Here is a 27,158-nt window from a genome sequence, read left to right as displayed (position 1 = left end):
GGGGGCAGAAAAACAAAACAGAATAAAGGACATTTTATACAGGAAACCATTTTACAGGGGTAGAATATGGGCACTTCCATAGAGGTAGCCCACAAAAGCTGACACATACACCACGTTGCTCTTTCCTTTAGGAAATGGTTCTCCTTGGAGAGACATCCATGTTAATTTTCTAAGTTCTTCTAGGATTCACCATACACAGACATGGCTGTTCCCTGGGACACTGGCTGCCTGGTCTCTTGCACTATACTTCCCATACCCGTTCCACCTGCATTCAGCAAACCACAGAAGCAGAAGCTGCAGAAGCAGCACCAGTCATCAGCCTGAAACACTGTTGCCAGCTTCTAGAGGTAGCTATCCCACACAATTATTTTCAACCGGTAAGTAACTGCTGACTTCTTCAGACAAATTCTGCTTGACTTCCTGAAAAGATACTGAACGTCATTAGCTTGGAGAAACACCACGGCAGACAGTTTGTTTTTGTTTTTAAATACTGGCATTTTAGACCCTGCTGCTTTGCAAGACCAATCCTTCCAGAGAATTTGACCTTCTCTTGTAGCCTTTTCTTCAAGGGAACTGTTTTTGAAATTCAGCTTCCAGGATTTCAATATTCAGAATTTTAACTTTCAGAACTATGATTTCTGAGATTAAGATAAGCGCTGTCTTCAAATGAGGACATGAAGAGCTTGCTATCCATATGGCACAGGATTCCTCATCTTGCTGCTGGAAGGGTTGGGGTGGGGGAACTGGTACTCTGAACATGTAGAGTTCTCAAAAACCAAGGATTCTTGCTGTCAGAGAATTGTCAAGTCTCCAAATCTCTCTCATATTCAGAACCTGTGTTCCAGCAGTTCTGCTCCCCAGGTGGTTTGCTAATAGTCAGATAACTTCATTTCCAAATAACCACTACATGTTGACAGACCGGGCCACTGGAGTGCCACAAGCCATGCTCATGGCTCAACAGCACACACAGACCTCCTGGGTACACCCATGTCCCACTTCCTGTACCGCTGGCATTCTATCTGAGGGATGCTAACAAATCACTGCCTTTCACCACGGCTACCACTTTACCTTTCTCGTCATTTACTCTGCAGGGTAAAGCACAGCAGCCTTCAGGCATTTTACTGAGGGGCATTATTATAATCCAGCAAGTAAAGTGTTGACTAATGGTCCCATTCTGGCCTTGTGACAGCTCTAACATGCATATAATCAATGCTGTGTGTCATGGCAAAAGGACACAGTTATACCATACAACTTTATATCATTGTTATCCAAAAGATAAACAAAAAGGTGTCCAGGGCTGGGGGCTTGAGCACTCGCTGGGACCTCTGCCCACTCACCTTCCAGTAGGTGGGCATGTTCTGATATGGGAAGTTCCAGCTTTGTTCTTTTTAAAAGCCGAACAATTAGAAATTTACTGCAACTCAACCTAATCGGACTATTAAGACTTCATTTGTACAGAAATCAGGCTTGGAACCCAAAATTAGGGTTTTGTTCAAAATATTTTTGTCATTCTCAGAGGAGGTACACAAAATAACTGTATGGCATGTGAGCACCAGCACGCCACATCACAAGTGAAGAACTCAATAGCTAGAAGCAGAGACTGCCTACCCAGGAATGAGGAGAGTCCACATTCGAGCTCACAGAATCTTCCCCCATTTTACTACCATCATATATGGTAGCAGGAACAGAATGGTTATACTTTTATCTCAGAACCCCCAGCTCCAACCTCCTTTTAAAATTCTACTTAGATTCCTGCCCAGACCACTAAGAAGCAAGATGTAACCTACCCAGTTGTGAAAGGTCAGCTCAGCGAGATTGCTGGCCAGCCAGGGGCACTGATCCATCAGAGGGAACCTTCATCTGGCGAAGGATGGAGATAGAGACAGAGACCCACATTGGAACACTGGACTTAGCTCCATAGGTCCAAATGAGAAGCAGAAGGAGGGAGAACATGAACAAGGAAGTCAGGATCAGAGGGAACCTTCATCTGACGATGGATGGAGATAGAGACAGAAACCCACATTGGAGCACTGGACTGAGCCCCCAAGGTCCAAATGAGGAGCAGAAGGAGGGAGAACATGGAAGTCAGGACCGCGAGGGGTACGTTCACCCTCTGATACAAGGGGACTGATCGAATGAGAGCTCACCAAGGCCAGCTGGACTGGGACTGGACAAGCATGTGATCAAACCGGATTCTCTGAATGTGGCTGACATGGGGGCTGACTGAGAAGCCATTGATAATGGCAGTAGAATTTGTTTCTTCTGCATGTACTGGCTTTTTGGGATCCTAGTCTGCTTGGATGCTCACCTTCCTAGACCTGGAGGGAGGGGGGAGGAACTTGGACTTCCCACAGGGCAGGAAACCCTGACTGCTCTGAGGACTGGAGAGGGAGGAGGAGAGGGAGTGGGGGGAGCGGGAGGGTATTGAGAGGAGGGGAGGAAGTGGAAATTTTTATAAATAAATAAATGAAAAATAACAATAAAAAATAAATGTAAACTTACATTTATAAGCAAAAAAAAATTCTACTTACTATTGTGCATCACATGTGTGTGATGGGGGAAGGACACACATGTGCCATAGCACACATGTAGAGGCCAGAGGACAACTTTGTGGCATCACCTTTCTTCCTCCACCTTTATATGGGTTCCAGGAATCAAACTCAGATCACTAGGTTTGCATGCTAAGTGGATGCAAACCACCTAAGCAATGCCACCAAGGCCTCTAGCCCCAATTTCAAAGTACAAGCCCATCTTCCCTAGGAGTAAGGCTTGGGTGTTTTGTTTTATGTGTGTGTTGTGCATGTGTCAGAGGGAGGTTGGTGTGTTTATTTGTTATTGGATTTTGTTGTTGCTGTCAATCCCCCCCACAACCCCAGTGCTGGGATATAGACAGGAGCACAATGCCTGTTCAAGAGTGAAGCTTGGTAATGCTATTGGACACTGCCAGTCTCAGTAAGTTTCTATAGTTCTACAATCATAAAAAGAATAAAACTCAGGGTCTTCCCAAGACAGAACATGAACTTCAGAACCAGCCAGAAGTGGAATGAGAATCTTGATCTCACATACACTGGCCAGAGATGCAGGGCACAGTGCCTAACCTTTTTCAGGAAGAAAAGGAGGCCCCAAGACCTGCCTGAGACCATCACAGCTGATGTTAAATAAGACATGAGGTAGTGAACAGCAGCTGGTGCTTGGCACCCAACAAACCAAGATCACTGCTTCAGACTGGCTGTGAGGAACAGTACGGTGATGGCAGAGCCATGTTCATAAAGTGCATTTATTCATTCAACAAATACTTCATGGGGACCTGCCACATACAGAAGATTAGACTGGGCATAAATGACAGAGTAGACAGCAGTGCAGCAAGATCACCATGTGGGGACAATGGACAAGATGCAGCATTCAGAGCAGACAGACAAACTATATAAGAGTGAGATAGTACCAAAGTACAGGTAGACGGGCAAAATGTATCCAGAATTGGGTAGCTTCTTAGCCTCATCTGTTATCATCTAGTACATCACAGGTTGTAAGTAACTTAAACTAAAGCATCAGTGAGGGCCAAAAATTAAATATGCAAACACTACACGTTATATCCGATTAGCCACACAGGATCTGTTGGTAGAGTTTAGAAGACTTTCAAGTACAGACATCTTTGCATGCTCAGTAACTTCTCACCTCTTCTTCTGAGAGGCTAAGCTCTACTTCAAGTCAGATATTACACCTCTTCTCACACAACACAGTAACCTAACTAGAGGGGTAAGGCAGAAGCAATCTGCCTTAAACTTAAGAGTCTCTACCAGAGTAAAAGCAGCTTGACTTCAATGTGCAGGTAGGCATGGGGGCCGTAAGAGGAAGAAAGAAAGCCTGCCTGCCAGAGCAGCTTACTTTCAACAGCAAGAAATGCAACTCCCCTGTATTAAGGCTTCATGTTCAATCTGTGTGCTCCTAGAACTCTAATATCCAGAGCCCGACTGGGCACTAGAGATACATGAATAAGTAAATCAAGGCTGGTGTGGCAGAACACAAAAAGAGACTTGGGGATCTGTTTTAGAGTCAAGGTCTCACCCTGTGGCCCAGACAGTCCTAGATCTCCCAACAACCCTTTAGCCTCAGCCTCTCAAGGGCAGGTGTGTACCACCATGCCTACCTGGTTTTTTTCCTTAAGGTTCCAATACTAGAGATTGAATCCAGAGCTTTGCATCTTCCAGCCAACCACTCTAGAATCGAGCTAAGTACTTGAGAGACATGATAAACAGCTTAAAAACTTCAAGCAAGGGTCTCCCCCCTTCCCTTACATGTTAGCTTAATGCCCTAGTGATACCAGCCCTAGCCTCTCTAGGGCTGAAAAAACAAACAAACAACAGAAAAGACCTACCAAAGGGTACCTTAAGTACCTGACCACCTCCACCCTCCTAGCTGACTTTTGAGAAGAGATTCTGCCTATCTAACCCCACCGGGACTTGGAGCCCTGTGTCTGCTGTCCCTTTCTTTAGGAAACCTGCTCTAACCTCTCTGGAAACTGGAGCAGCCAGCACTGAACCCACTACCCAGACACCCTCAAAAAAGACAGACTTACCTGGCCTTTCCACCACAGCTTCATGGCAGTGGTTACCATCCTCCCTAACATGGCAAAAATGACAGAAGGGAGTCCCAGAACCCCGGAATGGACCTCAATGCCTAGGATCACGCAGACACTCACCGTGGGTGATGTTCAACTCGTTGCCAATGGCCAAGCTCCATACTTTGCCTCTCACACTCGGAGGAATTCCCTGCCACCACAAATCTCGAACCTTCTTAGAGCACCACCTAAACAGAATGGAAGCCAGAGTTTCTGAGTTTGTGCTCTGAGAAAGATGAGATGAGTAAGGCTCATTTGCACATAAGTTTCACCCCCTCGTCCCTTCCTTCAGGAGCTCACCCTCTTGGCTCTACTGAAATTCAGATAACCCTTCCACTGCTGTGACAGGCACTGTGAAGGGAGCACCATAGACCAAAGAGTCAAGAAACCTTCCAGAACCAGGTTGTGAGTGACTGGTAGAAGCACACATGAAGGAATGAAAGTACTTTCTGAGCAGAAAACACAGACAGAGGAAACAGACTGGCCTCCTACAGGAATGTAGAGAGCTGTGCATAGGTTAAGGGTGCAGGGCACAGGAAAGGCATGCTGGGCATGGTGGGGGGCATGCGGCAGCTCTCTTCTACAGAAGTGTAGTAGGATAGAGGCTCCAAGCGGCCTCACAGGGCAGACCAGAGACAGGTGACAGTCACACACTACTGCAGACAGGATGCTAATTAGGAAAATCTGAATAACACAGTCATTCGAGTCAGTTGGTCACAATGACCCTGCTTATGCTGTGCTGACCACACAAGAATAAAACGAGATATACAGCAGATCCTCAGAAGTGAGAATGCCACAGCTGCCAGACACTGTGGGGTTCCACTCTGTACTGACACTGCAGGATGACATCAAAGACAAGTGGTTTCCACCCTCAGAGAGAGACAGATGCTCAAGCAGACTGTGCCAGGAGACTCGAGAGTTTTCCCTATGGGGAGGAGAGGATATCCTCCCTGGAAAGATTGAGCTAGAAAATGAACAGGATTTAGAAGAATGAAGAGGTTCAGGACACTGTAGACAGCGAAAGGGCAGGCAGAATTCCAGAGGTTACAGATTAACAATTCCTACTGGTGTGGTCCCAGGGAACAGTCTGCAGAGGCAGGGCAGGCCATCTCTCACAGAAGGCTGACCACTAAGGGACACAGTTCACATGTCATATGGAGACTCACAAGAGGTATGGAGTGACACAAGCATATGCTTTACAAACATGGCTCAGGCTCTCAAAAGATAAACTGGGAGATGCTGTCACCATGTCCAAGGAACAACAGGGCTGCACCAAGGCAAAAACTAATTTTATTAAAGCCTTCACAATGTGTTCGTTCAATTACAGCTGCTGCCCACAGACTCAAGAAAGGAGTGGCCACACTCAGTAGGCAGCAGCGAGACAATGCTTACATGGTTTCCCAGTTAGGCAAGATCTCATTATTCCAGGTGAGGACGGCATTTCCGATGCTCTCTTCAACCTTGCACCTTTCCTCCAGCTGCTTCTTCCGTCTCTGGGCTTCTTTAAGCTCTATAAACCATAATTAAAACAAAGAAGAAAACACTGAGCAGCCAGTACCCACCATTTTCAAGTTCTGTGATTCTTCACAAAGAATCACATTGCAAAAACATCAGAAAAATAACAGTGAAGTAGGAGTTTGAGATGTGGTTCAGTGGTTAAGTGTTCACTGCAAAAGCATGGGACTTAGATCGCTACACCCATATAAAAGCTGAGTACGGTCTTATGTATGCCTGTAACCCCAGCACTAAGGAAAATAGAGACAGGAGGATTGCTAGTAGCTACCATTCTAGTCAAAAAACACAGGCTTCAAGTTCAACAAGAGATCTTGCCATCCAATCAAAGCAAGAGAATGTATCACAAGACCACTCATGTTCTTTACTACTCTTTCTGAATGTGATCTCTAAGCTTATTCCTAACAGTTTGTGCAGTAGTCTTATTATTATGTGTATGGGTGTTTTTCCTACACATATATGTGTGTGTGTGTGTGTGTGTGTGTGTGTGTGTGTGAGTATGTGTGTATGTATGTGTGTATGTATGTATCATGTACATGCCTGGTAACCTCAGAGATCTAAAGAAGGCATCAAACCCCTGGAACTGGAATTACAGATGGTTGAGAGCTACCATATGTATGCTGCGAACAGAGCTTGGGTCCTCTACAAGGGCAACAAGTACTCTTAGCCATTGAGCCATGGTTCTAGCCCTTGTATTTTACTCTTGATTTACCAGCGGCAGTTCTGTGGAAGACCATGCACACAATTCCTTAGTTTACTCCATGGTAACTTCTACGTCCATGGGTTCTCCAGCCTCAGATTCAGGTCTGTAGCAAACATGAGCACACTGTTTTCTTGTCATATTCCCTGAACAATCCTCTGATAAATATCTACATAGTGTAAAACTATTATGGGTAATCTACAGACAACCTGAAATATATAGGAGGATAAACATAGTTTATATGTACATAGAATATGCCATTTTATAAACAAACCTTGAGCATCTTTAGATTCTGGCAACAGAAAGAGGTTGTGGAACCCACTCACTCATGGATACTTGAGGACAGTTATAGTTTTTTATGATAGAGAGACATAACAGAATTTACTAATCACTTTATATTATTTCATAACATTAATTTATACCATGATGCACCTCTATCACTATCATATCTAGAACCTTCTCATCTTCTCCTTGACTGAATTTTTTTATTAACCACTAACTCCGTCTGCCCCTCCCCAGGTGGATCCCCTTCTGCTTAAGAGGATCTCTGCTTCTCAGCAGCCAAAAAAACGGATTCATAGTATTTGTCATTTGGTTCTTGGTTTGCTTCATTTTGGATCAATCAGGATCAACCATTCTGTAAAGTGTCAGAATCTCCTTCTAAAGGGTGATTGATATTCCATTTATTTATTATATGCACTTTTAAAATACTCTAGAGTCCTACAAAGAGAGTTCCAGGACAGTCAGGGCTGTCACACAGAGAAATCCTGTCTCAAAAACACAAAAACAAAACAAGCACTCCAGATTCAGAGCTTTTTAGGTGTGGTAATTTGAATGTAATTTGCCCTATAGGCTCATAAGGAGTGTCACTATTAGGAGGAGTGGTCTTATTGGAAAAAGTGTGTCTGAGTTCACTTCCTGTTACCTGTAGATCAGAATGTAGAACTCTCAATTCCTTCTTCAGCACCACATCTCCCTGCATGCCACCATGCTCTGCACTATGGTGATATTGAACTAAACCTCTGAAACTGTAATCCATCACCAATGAAATGTTCTTCTTTATAAAAGTCGCCATGGTCGTGTTGTCTCTTCACTGCAACAGAACCCTAACTAGACATTAGGTGTTGCAAAGGAACTTACCAAATCCACTCGTATCTTGTGAAAACAGCCCAAGGAGGGGAAAACAGCCGCATGTCACTACTGGCTGCAATTCGTTCTAGCATCGACTTCTTACCCTACAGTCTCTTTCCTCATGTGTTCTTTGTGACAGGTTCTTGTTATACAGTAAAGACTGGCTTTGAACTCAAGTCTCCTGCCTCAACTTCCCAAGTGGTTAGGTTAGCAGGTATGTGCTACCATACCCTCCTCTCATGTAAGACTGTTATGCTACCAGGAACAGAGAGAAGCATCATTGTTTGTTTAATGGAAAAACTATACATGTCAAAGTGTAAAGACCGTCATCAAGGTTGAAGAGCTCCGGAAGGGAAGAAGAAAGCACCCGCACCACAGGATTTGATGCGCTTTCACCGTACCTCGTTTCTTGGCCTGCACCACCATCTCTTCATATTGCTGTCTATGCTTTTGGGCTTCTTCTGCTGGTTTTGCTGGGAGATTTCTTGATAGAAAATAAGTAGGTTTGCATGTTACAACTAGATAAAAATCTGAGGAAAAAAATTCCTGAAGCATTACTGAATAAAAGTTACAAACCCAAAGTAAAAAAAAAAATCAATTATTTAAAACTATAATTCTTTCATAACCTAAAACTATATTTGTTTTGTTGAGAGACAGTTTTACATAGCCCAGGAGACCCTACTACCTTAGCCGCCCAAGTGCTGGGACTACAGGTATGTGCTACTTTGCTCAGCTGGTGACAGAGTCTGGGGCCTTACACACGCTAGTCAAGAGCTCCACCACCGAGCTATCTCCCTGCAAAGATATTTCTTACAAAGCAAAATACTCACTGAAATACTGGGTTATAAAGATACAAAGAAGTACCCTATTCTGCAAAGAAACTGATTTGACTGCAAAGCAGTAGTGTCAACAGCTGATCCTTGCTTCAGGATGACCTCACAGTATGTATTCTATGCCAGTTTAAGGGCTCAGTTTCAGATCAGTTCTTGTGATAATCACACTGCCTGCTACAACCCTTTAAGAAACATTCCTCTGGATATGTCTGTGAGGGTATTTCCAGACTAGTTTAAAGAAGGAATGTGGGTGATACTATGCCAAAGGCTGGAGGAAGCAAGCTAAGTACCAGCATTATCTCTGCTCCCTGACTGCTGATGCAATGTGATCAGCACCTGACACGCCTGCCACCCTGCCTTCTCCACCATGATAGAGAAACCCTCAAACTGTGAGCCAAAATAAATCCTTACTTCCTTGAGTTTCTTTTGCCAGGTATTTGCCACAGCAATGAGAGCATTAACTAATATAGTTCTGTAGTTCCTTTGTTCTTTTCTATACAAATGCACACAGACACTATACACATTCCATAGAAAATGCCAGTGGACTCTGGCAGCTGACTTAATGAGATGTGGTGGCACCTGGCCTACAGCTCACAAATACCATAGCCGTAACCACTAAGTTCTCTGTGAGATTGCAACCCACTACCACTGGCTAAACGTGTCAAGTCCCCAGTCTATCTCTCAGTACACTAAAAAAATTGGTCTTCTCTTCACCCTAAAGTCCCAACCTCCTTTTCAGGGTTTCCCCCATTCCTGGTCTCCAAGAACCAGGAACTAACAGCAGATACACCCCTGCTTAGACTTCACATTTTAATCTTTTAAATTATATTTTCTCTTCTCCTCTCTCTCTCTCTCTCTCTCTCTCTCTCTCTCTCTCTCTCTCTCTCTGTGTGTGTGTGTGTGTGTGTGTGTGTGTGTGTGTGTGTGTATTCAGAGGGTAACTTGCAAAAGTCAGTTGTCTCTTTCTACCATTCAGGTGCCAGGAATCAAACTCGTCATCAGGGTTGGCAGCCAGTGTCTTTCTTTACTCATTGACCATCTCACTGGCCTGACTTCACAGTTTTAAATATCAGAAATGGACAGGATCCTGGAATTGCCTAGCCCAGTGCTAGACAGCCTGTTGTTGTTCCTCCTCAAGTGGGAGACTTTCTCATCAATACACTTTTCTATATAAAATCAGTGATTAGTTTTAGCTATGACCTCCTCCTCCAGGAAGATCTCCAAGCATGATCTCCTCACCACACAAGCAGGAATAGCAAGGCCCCACCCAAGAAACTCCACAGGCCACTTCAGGAGGTGTCCTGCAGACAAAGGTACCGTCAAAGCACCACTCTGGAGCATGTTTGCAGGGTTCCTTGCACTCCCAAATTGGTCTTGGAATTACAATGGCTACACAAGGTAAACATGGATGATAAACTATAAGTAAATACTGCCTGAAAGGAAACTCCTGGTTAAATTTCTATGACACAGGACAGTTTCCCAAATCACCATTTGGTGTTACATTGAGTGAAGGCTGACAGCGAGGTAACAAGAGACCCAGCCCTTCCCTGCAAGCTAGCTTCATCCCCACAGCAGACAGCACAGAGGCTCGTCCTCAGACTCACGCGGGTCTGTCCTCAAGGATGAGCGCCGTGGTGGACAACGGCTCAAAATCCAGGTTCTTCCTCACATTCTGCTTTGGAGAGGGCGGCCTGCTTGGTTTTCCAGCCTTGTCTTCATATTCCTAGGACAAAAACACCAAGGTGACTCTGGGCCCAGCCAGTTTCCGATTATCAAAAAAAAAGGAGCTGCTTGTAGCCAAGCTAGTTCACTGTAAGGATGAGTGCAACTCCGAGTCTCCCCTGCTGTTGAGAAGGAAAACCACAGGCTGACGGGGGCCCAAGATCTCCCTGCTGTGCTGATGTTTAGGGTAGGTCTGCATACTTCCCTTGCAGGAGGTTATGAAGCTAGAAGGGTCTGTAGCCCCTTAACCAGGATTCCCACACCGTGGCAGGTCTTCTGTACTTCTGGGTAAGAGATGAATGGCTATTGTAATGGTCACTGCTATGCCATCACTACACAATGCCCTGGAAATCAAAAAGTGACCTCCATACACAGAGTCACTAATTTGATTCAAAGACTTCAGCCACAGAAGCTTAGTCACACCTGGTGACCCACATCCCAAATACCCAATAGAGGGGTTCAGGTGAGTCAGCTTCCAAAATAATGTATGATTTGGGATCCCTGTAAAATCAAAACACATTATTTTCTGGTTGTTTATCCCAGGTGAGATGCATCCCTAAGGGAGACAATCTGGTTGAAAAGAAAGCAGGAGTGCAATTGCCACAGATTTGTGCCATTCTGGGTGACGAGAGTGGCACTATCCTATGAAGAAGATTTATTGACACAAGCTAGAATATTATTCTCTCACCCAGAAAAGCCAGCTAAGGCTTCTAAAAAGTACAACAGCTTCTGTACACTGGGGCACATAGGGTTAGGATCCTACCTTGCTTACCCCAAAATGGTCCCATAGAAGGGGGAAATCCCTTTCAGGTACATATCTATCTAGAACTGAGAGATTGACACTGGCTTCAGACCCTGTACAAGGCTGAGCGATGACAGTTCAGTACCAGCAGCAGGATGCTCCAAGTCCAGTAAGTAGGTGTCAATATCTTCAGGACAATAGGAAATCTACCCAAAGCTTTGTGCTGACAGTGATTCTAAGGCATGTGGCCTTCTGGCAAGAATTAGTAACAATAACCCCATTGGATGTTACCTATCTCCTAAGCCTGGTCTAGTGCAATTTATGTTAAGGCCAGTAATCTCGGGTCATAAATGAGATCCCCCAGAATCTGGATGCTTCTTTCCATTTGCTGTGGCTCTAGACACCAACTGACCTGACCTCCCAAACAATCAGTATGGTTAGTGGTGAGGGAGAATTGTCTGTATTTTGTTAATCATGTTTTAAATAAATGCTGATTGGACAGGCAGGAAGTATAGGCGGAAAAACCAATCAGAAAGTAAAAATGATACAAGGAGAACAGGAGAATTCTGGGAAGGAGGAAGTTGATTCCTCCCACTCCTGCCCAGATCACCAAAGCAGCAGGATGTGATCTGCCCCACTAAAAAAAGGTACTGAGCCATATGGCTAAAATAGATCAGAATAATGGGTTAATATAAGTTACCAGAGCTAATAAGAAGATTGAGCTAATGGGCCAATCAGATTTAAAACTTATGGAGATCTCTGTGTGATTTTCTTTGGGGCTTGCCGGCTGTGGGAAACTGGGCAGGACATAAACCCCAACAAGCAGGCCCCCTCATGTTAGAGTTAGTATCACCTCACCTTACAGACAAGATGATGCACGGTCAAAGTTCAGGGCTGGGGCTGCAGGTCCCTCTGCACTGCCACCCTAAAGAGCAGACCTCTTTTGTGACTATACCCAAACAAATGTGTAGTTTGGAAAAGAAAACATGGGTTGGGAGGCTTCTGAAACCAGGTTGGACTTGAAACAAAACACAGATCCACTAACCAGGAGCTAAGACTCAAGCAAAGCATGTTCTTAGAATTCTCAGTCCTGGTTCCCACAGCTACCAGGTAGACATGAGCACCATCAGAGCAGGTTGCTGCCAACAACAGGGAGAAAGCCATGCAGTCAGCACAGCCCCTGCAGCACAGGGATAGGATTGCATGCACCAATGCGTTTTTTCCCCTCAGACCTGAAATGACTCCATAATGCAAGGGAAAATACTGCAGTTGTAAACCAATCAAGGAGTCCAGCAAAGTTTGCAAGCCAAACACAGAAGCAAAAGGAAAGGAATGCCTTAATTCAAGGCCAAAACATCAGGTTTTGTCAACAAGCACTTCTTACTAACTCGAGAAACAACACTGGGCAGTGGCAGCTGATCAGGCTAATGTACCAAGGCTAATGTTCCAAGCACTTTCCAGGGGCCTCACAAGCAGAGCTGATTTAATCTGCACACCAATCCTCGGAGTCTAAAGATGCCTCCACTACCATCACTACCCCAATCCTTATGGATATATGGAGGCCCACTTATAAATTTGCTCTGTGAAGAATGGGTAAATTGAGCAGACTCTGAGCACTGGGTTCTTTAGAGACATTTCTCACTAACTCATGTAAGCCACGCACAGGTAGGACTCCATAGGAAGTAATCTCATTGAATTCAGCCTCAGTGAAGTTTTCAACTCTGACAGAAACCTATAATCCTGAGTCACTTAGTGCCAAGTGGGGTCAAATAGTATGCTTCATCACACAGGGATGCATGATTAAAATGATAGAGTCTGGCCTGCCCAAACTTGAAATCCCAGGTAGAACCTTTTCAAAACCCAAATGGTACTTGCAAATACAAATGGAACAGCACTGGGAATGGTCACATGTCCTGCCCCAAACCTAGTTGTTCTCCTACAGCTGCCTAGAGATGTCCACAATAAGCTCTCTGTACAACCAGACAAACCAGCTCCAGATACAAGAAGACAGTACTCACTTTAAGGCCTGAGAAAAAGCATTCACTACTGACTCATCAACACTAGAGCCATACACAATGCAGCAGAAGTAAAAGTTTAGAAGACCAAGATCTAAATCCTGCCTTAGGCAAGTCTGGACTATCTATCTCATGCCCCCACTCCCTCATTATAAACAGAAGCCACTGGTAAGACCATGGTGAGAGTTAAATGGGGTAGTATAATGTGATGGCTGCCTGCTCTCTGATGGACTGAGCTCTTTCTGTAGACCAGGCAAAATCTGTGAGTCTGTGTCCATCTAACCTGCCACTAAAAAGTTTTTCCTGCAAGGAACCAAGCTAGGAAGTCTTTTGTCTTAAGTCAGGTAACACTTCTCTGCACCTCTGGGCTTATCAACAGTGCTGTAGACCAAGAGTAAAACAAGTTGCCCATACAATCAACTGGGACCTCACCCACCCTGATCGTCCCAGCAGAGAAGAATTTAGAACAGTATTCTTCAAAGTCCTACTGCAAGACAGTTCAGTTGGTCATGAAAGACTTAAAACAGTAAGAGCCATGAGGCCCAGCAGGTTCAATCCCAAGATCCCACATGGTTCGAAGAAAGAACCAATTCCCACAAGCTATCCCCTGATTGCCACATGCACAATATGGCAAGCAAACACTGTGACATAATGCACACATGTACAGACAAATAAATGTAACTTGAAAATTTAAAAACAACAATTAAAAAGTACACCAACTAAAAGCAGTTTGTCTCCATTCTACACCTATCTGTATAATTCAAACTGCCTAAGTGTAGGTCATTTAAAAATAAATAAATAAAATAAAAACACTTTGCAAGACAGTGATTTAGAAGTACCTGAATGAAGTCCCCGACCTGAGCAGTTGGTAATAAATCTCACTGGGGAAGATGAGACCAGGCCAATGCAGCTGCTAACCATGGGAGAAGCTGTGGGGTGTGGTTTGATGAATGAGTAAGTTCAGAGAAAAAACATCATGAAGCCTGAACAAGGCCTCAACTCTAGGTAGGGGCTATGAGCAAAGCAAATTTAGTGGGGAAAGAAGAAGACCACATAAAGAAAAAGAAGCTCATTTGTGAAGAGGCCATGTGAACCTACTCTTTAAGAGACCCTCACTCCTCTACCTTGCAGGGGCCACTCTGCAAGGAAAGTAGGTGCAGGCAAAAGCTACTGCACAGAGCAGACCATGAGAAATGCTGAGGGGTAAGCAATAAGAAGTAAAGGGCCCGAAAGAACAAGAGACAGCATCTCATTTATGCCATTTAAGCGAAGATAGATAAGAGCTAATCCTGAGGCCATAAGGGTGAGAGACCTTCTGACAACACAAGCAGTAAGCAAGAGAACACCCAATGCCAATGGGGATACCCCCATGCATACTACCTGTGTTCTTGGCAGACCCGCCCTATGTTGGCTGTTAAGTTAGTTTCTGCTAGCTCAAGTCTATCCTTCATGGGATGGCCTATTTCAGACATAGATTCTGGTCTGTGGGTTAGCGAGAGCATTTTAATCAGGGCTGATACTGAGTCAAAATTGTTTTGCCTAGCCATCATGGTCTCAACATATAGCTACTCAAAGCTAGTGGAACAACCCAAAGGAGGAGAGGAGTCAGTATATAGGGCTGTAAAGTGTTGTGTGAATGTGGGTTAGACCGTATCTGCAGACTGCCTAGAGCCAAGAACCAGAAGAAAATCAGTAGACAACTGAATTTGTTTTAAAAAGAGACAGCGTATACACACATAATGGGCAAGTGCATGCACACACCCTGCAACAGACAAAATCTGTATTGAAAGGGAGAGCAGGTCTGATCCGAAGCAATGGAGGAATATTTTCCAGGAGGAAGACAAGAGAAATGGCCCATCAATACTACCCCTAGGACAAGAACTGTGCTACAAAGAGAGCCAAGAATGATGTTAATCTAATCAGACCCCCACTAGCTTCTTGGATTAGTCCACTAAGAAGAAAGGGCTATCAATCAGGCCTGTGCTCACATCTGACTCAGCCATCTACTGCAGCAGAATCTATCCGCTAATGGAAGTCCAAGGTTCAGGACCTATATCAGGAATAGGCCATCCCATAGGGGACTTGAGCTAGCATAAACTAACCCAGGAAACAGTATAGGGTGGGTCTGCCAGCCTCAGGGAGTATGCAGGGAGCACTACAGGATGGGCCATCCCCACCAGCACTGCCTCCCTGAGCACTATCTTCCCCTCCATGCCGTTTCTTTGTCTGCTAAGGGTGACGAAATGAGAACAAGTAAGCATGAGACATGTACCCAAAGAAGATACCAGAAATGTCAGGTGCGTGGTTGTCACTGTATTACTATAAAACAATTTCCCACAACATTTCTCTAGAAAGGGTACTAAATGGGGCTATGGAGAAGACAAACAAGGCTCAAGTGTGGCATAGCAAAGCTGGTTTCACTCCTTGCTGTCTGTAGCAAGCGTCTGGGAGAAGACCGCTGTTCTAGGACATGGAGCTGTTTTGTCATCTGAAGAGGGAGTGACCCATTCAGGTTTTACAGGTGCTCAGCCCTCCAGAAGATGTGATGGTGACTCGGTGCTTTGACCACAGCGTAGGCAGGTAAAAGCCCTGAACACCTGGGAAGGCTCCTCCTCTCAGGGCTCTTGTTCTCTAGCCCAGCACAGTATCCTCCCAGAAATTATTCTCTTAAGTTCCCAGGAATGCTGGCACTAGGAACAGCAGCTCTCAGGAGACCTTCTCTAGTGGTCAAATTACTTACAAACATCAAGAAGACAAAAGTTAACACAGGCACTGGGAACCGAAATGGACCAAACTGCCTGAGTTCTGAGAAACCCAGCTGTGGTCTGTCCTGCGTCTACTGTTCCCCCAGACTCCTTCAAACAAGACCGTCCCAACTCTAGGTGGTCCCTGGCCTAAACTGACCTGACTCTGGAAAAGGAGCAGTGGCTCTAGGGGTGAGAATAAGGGCTGGAAGGGCGATCTCTCAGTAACACTGGATCCTGAAAGAAAATCCTGCGAGTAGCAGACACAAAGAAGACCATGGGAGGAGGTGCCTAACTGGTGTCCCCGGCAAGCTCAGGTTAATGGGTAAAACAGATAGATGCATGTGATGTACACACACCTGCATTCAGGCTTATATGCACACACCCGTACATACCGCGCACAGGATCAAGCAGGCCTGGAAGGGCAGGCCGAGATACCGGTGGAAGCCAAGCTGGGACCGCGGACCCACATAAGACTCACCATGAACGCCAGGCCTCAGAGGCGCGTGGCCGGCGGATCCATGCCCAGTGAGTGGAGGCCGGCCTCCCTCCTGCCTCTGGACCACGGTTCTACGCGCAGCTCTACACTGGGCGGGTGAGGCAGGCGGAGCAGCGGAACGGCAGGACGTTCAATCGCTCACAGATACAGCGATTCCCGGATCCCTGCTCAGGGTTCTTGGGTTGGGCTGGGCTAACTGGCAGGGACCTCCTCCACAGGAGATGGGGCGGGGCTGGCTGAGTCAAGGCTCAGTGGCCTCCCTGCCAGTCTTGAGGTGACCAGTCCCAGACAGGAACCTCGGGGTTCTAAATACAGCGAGAAGAGTAAGCAAAAGACTGCATTCGGGAGAGAAAGTTCTGCTTTGTAAGATTATGGGGGGGACGGGACCCGAAATAGGTGTCACCAAAAGAAACTCCATAAACTAATTAATACTGGTACCCTCTCAGAAGCTGGCTGGTTATGAGCATAAATAAAGTACATGCTGACAGGGTTCATGATAGAGTTTGCTTCCGGAAAGCAACCTGGAGGGACATCTGACACTTTCAGGGTAAAAGGGTTGTTTTCTCAACATGCATTAATTAAAACAAAATAGTACCTTCAGAACAGAGGACTTCACTGTAAACTACACCTTATAAATTTTTTTTTTTTTTACAAATCTGTATAGGGGCCAAAATTATTTTAGGCCGGCCTAGTGTACTGAAACAACCTCGGTAAGAGCATCACAAAGTCCTCTGTCCTTGCTGGACCTTCACACAAGCATCCTGGACTAGGAGTTACAAGGGACCTCACTCACCACTGGATTTTTGGAAACTCAGTACTTAATTTTTCATTCTTTAACAGAAACCTTCTCTCAAAGAAGGAACCCTGGAGATCCACCAGGAAAAGGGGCACTGTCACGACACATAGTAACACCCATGCAGGAAATCTGGGATTCTCGTAAATCCCTGGGGGCAATTCAAAACAGTAGGGCCACTTTGGAAGCAACTTTCCCAGTTTCTTATACAGCTCAATATGCACCAGCCACACACCTGAGAACTTATCCAAGAGAAACCACCTACAAAAAGGCCTGCCTACAAAAATTCACAGCACTTGTGTGTCAATCAAACTCCAAAACAATCCAAATGTCCACCAGCGGAGGAATGCATGAACAGCTCAGAACCAGCGAAAAGAGGTAATTACTGACACATACATGCTGCTGGTGAAAGTGCCTCTGAAACAGTGCGGCAGCAAAAGCTGCCAGAAGGGAGACAGCCAGGGTGGGGCCATGTATGTGAAATTTCTTCATAAGGAAATTCTCTAGAGAATATACAATTGGCATTTGTCTGAAGAAGGGATTGAGGACTGGCTGCACACTTTGGGTGATGGAAATCCTCCCAAACTGGATGCAATGGCAGGTGGGCAACCGTGCACACATTGGGAGTCACTAAGCGTTTATAGTGAGTGGATTTCATGGTGCATTAACATGTTTGCTCAGTGTGGGAGGCACTGGGATCAATCTGAGTTCTGCAAAAAAAAAGGGAGGGGGCCAAATCTGTGGAAGTGCTCAAGGAATAATTTAATAAACGCATATACAAACTCCACCCAGATCACAATGAAGTGAGAATGTTACAATACTCACCTTAGTTTTAAAACATTTTACCCCTTGAAAGAAGTTGCAGATGCCATGTCTTCTCCCCTAAATACTATAACATCCAGCTCCTTAAGAGGAAGAAAGCCGTGGGGGAGACAGATAACTGACCTCCAGGTCTCACCCTCACAGAAACACTCCCCAATGCCTTACCTCAGCAAGGCCCTGCTTTCATCTTGCTTTCAGCAGCATGTATAACCTGTCATTACATGGTCATCTGACTCACATTCTCTCACTGAGTTGGTGAGGGGCCAGCAAAGCACCTGGCAGAGGAGGCACACAGCACTTGTGGAATCAGTATGATTCACAAGAAGCCACCTGTCCTGCCTGCCTGCCATCCAAGCAAGCACTCCAAGTACTTGGCCCCAGCAATAAAGACAAACATGGTTCTTGCCCGAAGTCACTCACAGACAAGCAAATAGGCAATGTCCATACCAGTGTTCAGTGATATGACATAAAACTGAGGTTGGGAAGAGACACTCCCCCTCAACAAACACTAATACAGCCTCAGGGGAAGGCAGTTAACAGTACCTTTCTAGAAACAATGCTATTGGCTGGAAGAGAGTTAAGCACCGTGAAGCTCAGTTCTCAGGGACAAGAGCAAGTTCTCGGCCTCTCCATGCCTGTTACCATCACCTGGACTCGCAACACCTAGTGCTTACCCAACATTTTACAAGTTAGCCAACTGGGGCCAGAACTGAGCCCACAGATTCACTCACATTAAATCTGGTCAAGATGGCTATAAGCAAGCACTAAAAATGTGTAGGATGTGTAACTTCTGAATCACACTTTAGGAATAAATACCATTTACAAAGTTTTGACTACATATTATGCCATGAGATAGCAAGCGGGTGACTTCTACCAGTGTGTGAAACTTAAAGGACTAATCACACCCTTAAAGATTTTTCTCCACCAAACACTGGCATAAATATTGCATGTCTTAACCCATACAACAAATTTTCCTCCAGAAGTTTCCTGCAATAACCAGAACACATCCCCAGGCTTCCTGCCTCCCTGTTAGCATGTTTGATCTATCTGCTTAGTTTGTGTGCCTGTAACACAGACATCTCTACCTTTGAAGTCTGGGAGGCAAGACTGACTCACTGTTCACTTCCTAGCAGATCAAACACCCAACAGGCCACTGAACAACACAAGGATCAAATGATGATTGTAGGAACAACTTCAGTGTCCAACCGAGGGCGCTGGGCAGTAAATCAAGAAATAGCAACTCCAAAAACCACTGAGTAAAAACAAAATCATTCAACAATATGTGAAGCTATAGAAAAATATGTGTTGTCAAAAATTAGAAATGGTCTATAAGTTAACCATACACTAAAGCTGAGCCCATCCTAAGCCATCAATAAGCAAATGCAGTCTGATCCTTGCTCTCTTGAATACATCTAGGTGCTGCTTGAGAGACACACAATAAAGCTACAAACACATGAACAAGAATTTCCAATAAAGAAAAATGCTGTGCAGAAAATACCCCAGCAGACTGATGACATCCCTTTAGACTTTAGTTGGTCAGGGACACCTGAGAAGACACCATCTGAGCTATGACCACCCACTGAAACATACATTAAAGAAAGGGCAAAAGTAAAGGCTTAAGGAAGACAAGAAGCCAGAATGTGTGATGGGATGCACTGGGCAGAGGTGGTCCTTCTAAGTTCATAGCAAAGAACACATATTCAGCCCAGTGTGATCAGCAGCCAGGAAGATCTGCTTTGAAAGACTTTGTATCAGGAGTTCATACCAGCACAGACTTTCACTTCTTTATAGCACAACCTATGAGGGGACAGGGAAGCTAATCTTAAGAACAGGTGATCTGTAGATTCTGCACTCAGATTCAACCAACTGCAGATCAAATGCATTCCTCAAAGAGGGGGAAAAAAAAACAAACCACTGTTGTCTGGACTGATTATCATAACTCCTTAAACTACACAATACTTTTTACACAGCAGTTACACTGTATTAGGAAGTATAAATATTGTAGAAATAATTTAAAGTGTACATGACAATGTTAGGTTACCTTGTATAAAAGGGATTCTAGTGTTCAAGGATTTGAGGATCCGTAGAATGTTCTGGAACAAATATCCCGCATGACACTACTATTTAATTTTCACATTATAAGAAACCCCATCGGGGATATGATCCTTCTCAGCCACTATAGCTTCCTTTTTAGCATCCTCTACCAGGTGAAGTTTTTTCTGCTTCTACTTCGCTGAGTTTTTATCAGAAATGAATACTGAACTTTGTCAAATACTTTTTCTGCCTCAATAGGACCATGTGTTTTTCAGTAATACAGTTAGTAATACAGTTGATGACACTGTTTTCCTACATCATGCCGGCCTTGCATTTCTAGGATAAATGTCACTTAGTCCTATGTGTTGGCTTCAAAACATGTCTTGGGTTCAGTTTGCTAACAACATGCTGAGGATCATGTGTGCTCATAAAGGACACTGGCTAGGGTTCAGTGGCAGCAGCACTAGCATCAAGGAATGAGTCAGGAAATGTCTTTTTCCTTCTAAATCTGGCAGTGTTTTAAAGCAGATTTCATAAGCAAAACCACGTGGGCCTGGAGATAACTTTTTCGGAAAGTATCTTATTTTTCTCCTTGTTGTGGTCAAATACCGTGACAAATACAATTTAAGAAGAAAGGGTTTATTGTGGTCCCCAGCTCCAGGAGGATGGTGTCCACCACAGTGCAGAAAGCATGGAACAAGAGCAGAAGATCAGTTCAGCACACTGCATCAACGCACAGGAGGCACAAAGTGACCAAGAAATTGGAACCCCAACACCTCAAGGCCCACCCAATGACCCACTTTCTCTACTAAGGCTCCCCCTCCTGAAGGTTCCACAGCCTTCCCAAACAGCTCCAGCAGCTGGGAACCACATGTTCAAACATGTGAGCCTGGAGAAACATTGCACATTTAAACTACCACAGTATTTAACTGTAATTTCTTTTTAAGAGAAAATAATTTATTTTTATTTTATTTGAATTGGTGTTTTGTCTGAATGTGTGTTTGTGTGGGGGTGTTGGATACCCTGGAACAGGAGTTACAGAGAGTTGTTAGCTGTCATGTGGGTGCTAGGAATTGAACCTTGGTCCTCTGAAAGAGCAGTCAGTGTTCTTAACCACTGAGCCATGTCTCCAGCCCCAACTGTAATTTTCTTGTCTTAAAAAAACAAAACAAAACAAATCCAAAATTGCAGTATGAATCAGTTTACCTTTTACCTTGGATGAGTTCTAGTGATTTCTAATTTCCAAGGAAATAGATCATTTCACCTGAGATGACAAATTCCTGTAGTGAGTTGCTCAAAGAATTCCATTTTCCTTCTTAGTTTTGCAGGGTCCACAGAACTATCTATCCCCTTTGCTCATTCCTTCTACTGAAAATCTGTTTCTCTTTCCTTGGTTGTTCAAATAAGATTGATCAGGACAAATATCATTCAAAGAGCCAGCCCCGGTCTCACTCACTGCCATTTGCAGTTCCAAATAGTTTCATTTCTATTTCTTCTGTATCATTTGTTTCACTTCTGCTTTTTAAAGTCTTAAGACAGGAACTTGGACTACTGATGTGAGACCTTCCTTCTTTTAGTCTCATGATATATATATATTTCCTATCCAAATTTCACCTTCCAAGTTTTGGTATGTTGTATACTTGTTTGTATCAAAATATTTTCTAATTTTCCTTGTGGCTTCCTCAGTAATTTGCTACTTATTTAATATCCACAGTTAGGGAGATGTTCTTAATATTTGTTATTGATTTTTGTCTAATAAACACTATGGTTAGAAACATTTACTTAACTTTAATTCTTTGGAATCTGTAAAGTTTCTTTTACCACCCACACATCTGTCAGGTGAATGCTCCACAAGCACAGGGGATGGCGACTACTGGAGGGGGAATGTTCTGGACAGATCAGTCAGCTGCTGGAGAGTAGAACTCAGATTCTCCACATCCTGGCTTGCTCCATCTGCAGCTGCTCCTTCTCAGGGTCTTGGAGTAGCACTGAGCCTCCACTTGGAAAGTAGAAAGGTCCAGTTTTCTGCATCTCTGCTTGGTGGATTTGCATCAGGCTTTAGGTGCAGAAATACTCAAAGCTAAGTGGTCTTCATTAGGCAACAGCTCTCTTTATTTCTGGGAACTAGCTGTCTTTGAAGCGCAGTTTTAACTTTTTATGGCATTAATAGGTCTACCTTAAGGGAGGTGCTAACACTGAGCCCAGGGCTTCATGCACACTAAACACAGATTCTAGGACTAAACTACACCCCAGCTCCATTTTCTCCTCTTTCTTCAGGGTGTTATCTTACATGTTGAATATCTGAAGAGTTCTTTGTAGATGACAGAATTGAGTCACTTTTTTCAAGCCTCTTTGATAGCACTGGTGTGCCTAGGCCATCCGTATGTAACATAATTTGATAGGTCTGAATTTAAGTGTCATCTTACCAGGTTTATTGTTGCTTTTCTTCCCTATTTCTTCTTTTCTGCCTTCATTTTGAGTTTTCTGAATTTTGTAATTGTAAAATTTTGCAATTTTAATTTATCTCTCATGTTTTTGGTCATCTTTCTACATAGTTCAATGGTTGGTCTAGGACCTGGAATATGTATATGCAATTTTCTGTGACCTAATTGGAATCAGGATTTTATCACTTTGAGTAGGAACTCATCGCCCTTCCCCTGATATATGACTGACTTGTATGCTACATCTACATACAGCTGAAGATCCAAACAACACTTAACTTTTGCATTTAACCAAAAACATTTTTAAAGAACCTATTGAGAATTGACTATCTGCAATTCTCAAGCTGCCATATGTTTTACCATTTTTGTTCCTCTTTCTTCCTATGTTCCAAGGTTCCTTCTAGTGCAATAACCCTGCAGTGGTCAACTCTTGTACAAACTATAGAAATGATCCCTGAAAGTATAGTCTTTGACCAACTCCCTTATAACAAGACTCCTGGCAACAAGTGCTCTTAGTCTTCACCTTTCCTTTCACCTTTGTTTTTGATACAACATTCTGGGTTCACAACTCTTTTCTTTCAACAGATCCAAAAACACTGATTCCCTTGACGTGTGTGTGTGTGTGTGATTTTTTTTGTTTTGTTTTAGATTTTTATTGTATTTTTATTGTATGTATGTGAGAAGGGGTTCTGTGCAAGTGTCTGCAGGTGTTAGCAAAGCCTCAAAAGAGGACACTGGGTCCCCTGAAGAGCAAATTACAGGTGGCTCAGCAACCCAACCTGGGTGTTGCTAACTTAACTATAGTACTTTGCAAGCACAGTAGCTGCTCTGATTGCTGAACCATCATCTCTCCAGCCCCCTCTGTTATTACTAATGAGAAATTCATAAGCATTGAAATTACTATTCTCCAATAAGCAACACACTGTTTTTTCTCTGAATGCTTGTAGGATATTTTTTGTCTTTATTTTCAGCAGTTTAGTTACAACTTGTCAGACCATGGGCTTCTTAGAACTTACCTGTTTATAGAATCACTGACTAGACGTAAGTCTCTAAGTGTATGACTTTTGACAAATTTTGGACATCGTCATTTAGTTTAATATTCTTTTATTAATGAATTCTTTCTCTTAAGACTTCTGTGGCACAAATTCAAACTTTGGTGATTCTGGCTTCAACTTTCTAACTTTTTAAAAAAAATGATTGTATATGTGATTGTGTGTGAGTACAGGCACATAGGTCCAAAGAGCATGTGTGAAAGACAGGGGATAATTTTCAGGAGTTGGTTCTTTTCTGCAACAATATGGAATCTAGGAATTCAACTCAGGTTGTGAGACAGGTGTGCAAGCACCTGTAGCTGCTAAACCATCTCTGTCTTACTGGATTTTAAACATTTTAGTGTGTCTCCTATGTTCAAGATTATATTACTTTACTGACCCTCCTTTGATCTGTGTTGTAGACTGCATAGTTCTACTAATCTACCGTAAAACTTATTCTTCCTAGCTTGTTTGTTCTGCTATTGAGCAGTCTGCTCAGTTATTTCAGCTGTATTTTTTTGTTATAAATGTTCACTGATTTATTTTCTATTTTTCAACTAATGTTTTCATCTTCCACTCTCAGGAGTGTCTACCCTACTTGCTGGAGCATTCTTCTAATGGTTTCTTTAATGGGATTGTGTGGGTCTTACACAATCCCAACATGCATTGATTTTAGGATTGAGTCTACTGTCATCAAAAGACAACCAAGTCCTTAAACCTAATAATTTTGAACTATACTATAGATTGTTTGTTTTTCAAGACAGGGTTTCTCTGTGTGGCTTTGGAGCCTGTCCTAGAACTTGCTCTGTAGACCAAGCTGGACTCAAACTCATAGAGATCTGCCTGCCTCTGCCTGAGTGCTGGGATTAAAGGTGTTCACCATTACTGCCTGGCCTAGACTTTCTTTAAATATTTTTTAGATTTATTTTGTGTGTATGAGTGTTTTGCCTGCATGTTTTTCTATGCACCATATGCATGTTTGGTGCTGAGGAAGTGGTAAGCCTCCATGCGGGTGCTAAGAATCAAACCTAGATCCTTTGCAAGAACAATTCTCCTAATCACTGAGTCAATTCTTCAGCCCATAGACTCTTCAAAAGTTATGTTCCAATACTTGACCTTGTGTAAATGATGACACTATTATAACATATTTGGACTCCAAACATAAAGACCTACAAGTTCCAGCCAGCTTTTCTGTTGAATTGTGATTCCAAACTGTTTTCAGCACTTTTGACTCTGTCTTGCATGTGCACCACCCAGTGGCCAATCAGAGATTTGCATGTGCTCCACCCATTCCCTTCTATTTAAGGTCAGATCCATGTACCCAGACAGTGGCAGGAAATACAGGAGTCATAACAAACTGAAAGAAGTCACTTTCCTGCACACCTCTTTGCAATCATCAAGTGTCTTCTAGTTTCCTGAGTCTGCCTGCTGTGATTAAATAGCTATACACTTCCCACCACTGTGTTGATGAGAGAGGGCAAACCAGATGTACAGATCTCCTTTTCTCACCTGCTTCCCCTCCTGCAGTGTTAGGACCTGTCAGACACTATGAGTGCTACCTTGAGACTGTATGAGGACTAGAGTGAAAAGAACAGAGAGAGAAGGGCTGGAGAGCTGGCTCGGCTCACACCAGCCACAGGGCTGGTCAAAACTGTCTATAACTCCAATCCCAGAGGTTCTATTGCTATCTTCTGACCTCCTTGGGCACCAGCCACACATGTGGTGCACATAACATACAGGCATAAAACACTCATACCCATAAAATAATAAAATAAATAAAACCTTAAAAAAAAGAAGAAGAGAGAGAAGGGGGCTGGAGAGATGGTTCAGCGGTTGAGAGCACAGCTCCTCATCCAGAGGACCTAGGTTCAATTCCCAGCCCCCACATGGCAGCTCACAACTGTCTATAACTCCAAGATCTGACACCCTCATACATACATGCAGGCAAAAACACAAATGCATATAAAATAAATAAATTTTAAACAACAACTACAAAAAGAACAGAGGAAAAAATGCAAAGGATGCTCTCACCTATCTCTAAGTATTGGACCCACTCTTCCCCTAGCCACAGAGCCCTTTCTGGTCCTTTCTGTTATGCTAACACTCCTTTCTAAGTTTGGTCTGCCCAAGTTCAGGCTAAAAATGCCAGAGAGGGAAAGTCCGTTCAGTTTCAGTTCAGCAGTACTCTGAATTATGGTCTTCTTACACAGTCCTGCTACCGTGTGCTCCCTGCCACCAGCAAGTAGATGCTCTGTGCACTCTGTTCACATAGTGTGTTTACTGGGTGAGCAGAAGTGGCATATACTTACCTGAAACTAGGACCTTGTTCTAGTTATTTTTCTTTTAATTTGTGTGTGCGTGTGTGTGTGTGTGTGCACGCGCGCACGCGTGCGTGCATGTGTGTATGTATATGCACATGCCACAACACACAAGTGGAAATCAGAAGCTAACTTGTAGGAGTTGCTTTTCTTCTTCCACCATGTAGGTTCTGGGGTCAGAATTCAGATGTGGTGGAAAGTGCCTTTGTTTACTGAGCAGAGTGCTGATCAAAATGAAGGTTGTTTCCTTGCTGTTTTAAAAAATTGTCTGTAGGTTTTCAGCTACCTCCACTGAACACCCATACATATCCTTCCTGGAATGTGTAATCTTTTTTATATAACAGACCTCTCAGAAACCAGAGCACAGGAAAATGAATGCCACTCTAAGCTGCCCTGGATTTATGACTTTCTGGGGTTCTCTAACATCTAAAAGCCGATTTGATTCTAGAAGACCACCTAAGACATTCCTGGATTGATGTGGGATTCCCAGAGGGATGTGGATACCATTGGTTAATAAAGAAACTAGTTTGGCCTATAGCACAGTAGAAAGGAGGCAGAGTCAGAAAGAAGCCATGTAGCCCCACTGGAGACAGACGTCGGAACTTTAGCCGGTAAACCACAGCCACGTGACCATACATAGATTAATAGTAATGGGTTAAGTTAATATGTAAGAGTTAGCCAATAAGAAGCTAGAGCTAGTGGGCCAAGCACTGATTTAATTAACACACTTTCTGTGTGATTATTTCAGGGCTGAGAGTCAGGGAACTAACTAGTGACCTCCCTCAACAAATGTTCAGAAATCGTTTGCAACTATACTAGACAGTAATCTTGAAACTTAACCATCACTCTACTTCTACAGGATCCCATAAAAAGAACATTACCTCCATGACAGCTGGAAGCAATTCTAGAAGACGACATCCGCTCTCCCAACAGTTTGTCCTCAGAGTTGGGAACACCATTCGGGGTTGTTGATTATTACTTGTATAAGGTAGAGGGATGGGGTGAAAACTATGTAGGCTCGAAAAAAAGACAGAAAAATTGAGGGGATAACAGAAAATTTAGTGTGAACTTATTCACACTAATAATAATAGTGAGTAATAGAGTGAATACTTGTGAGCTATTATTTATGGATAATTTACATTGGTATAGTTTTTTGTATATTGATACAAGTTCAAATTATATTTGTTATTTCTGTTAATAATA

The 27,158-nt window shown here is 43.6% G+C and overlaps 1 protein-coding gene and 1 pseudogene across 3 annotated transcripts in view; both read right to left on the bottom strand.

The window, feature by feature from the left end:
- Positions 1-27,158, bottom strand: part of Tbc1d14 (TBC1 domain family member 14) — a 93,435-nt gene that overhangs the window by 24,336 nt on the left and 41,941 nt on the right. For 2 of the 3 annotated variants that reach the window (XM_048415240.3, XM_048415243.2), the window contains 4 exons: positions 10,399-10,517; positions 8,363-8,445; positions 6,011-6,128; positions 4,700-4,806 (listed from right to left, as the gene is read on the bottom strand). In XM_048415240.3, coding sequence (XP_048271197.2) covers positions 4,700-4,806; positions 6,011-6,128; positions 8,363-8,445; positions 10,399-10,517 — 427 coding nt within the window. Of the gene's footprint in view, positions 1-4,699; positions 4,807-6,010; positions 6,129-8,362; positions 8,446-10,398; positions 10,518-16,498; positions 16,652-27,158 lie in introns of those variants that run through there. The other variant, XM_048415241.3, reaches the window with a different exon arrangement.
- On the bottom strand, positions 22,976-23,076 carry LOC146893885 (small nucleolar RNA U3; annotated as a pseudogene).

The sequence above is a fragment of the Myodes glareolus genome, chromosome 8 (assembly GCF_982192425.1).
Source record: "Myodes glareolus chromosome 8, mMyoGla1.1, whole genome shotgun sequence".
Lineage (NCBI taxonomy): Eukaryota > Metazoa > Chordata > Mammalia > Rodentia > Cricetidae > Myodes > Myodes glareolus.
Note: the sequence above shows the minus strand (reverse complement) of the source record. Positions and strands in the feature narration are given on the sequence as shown.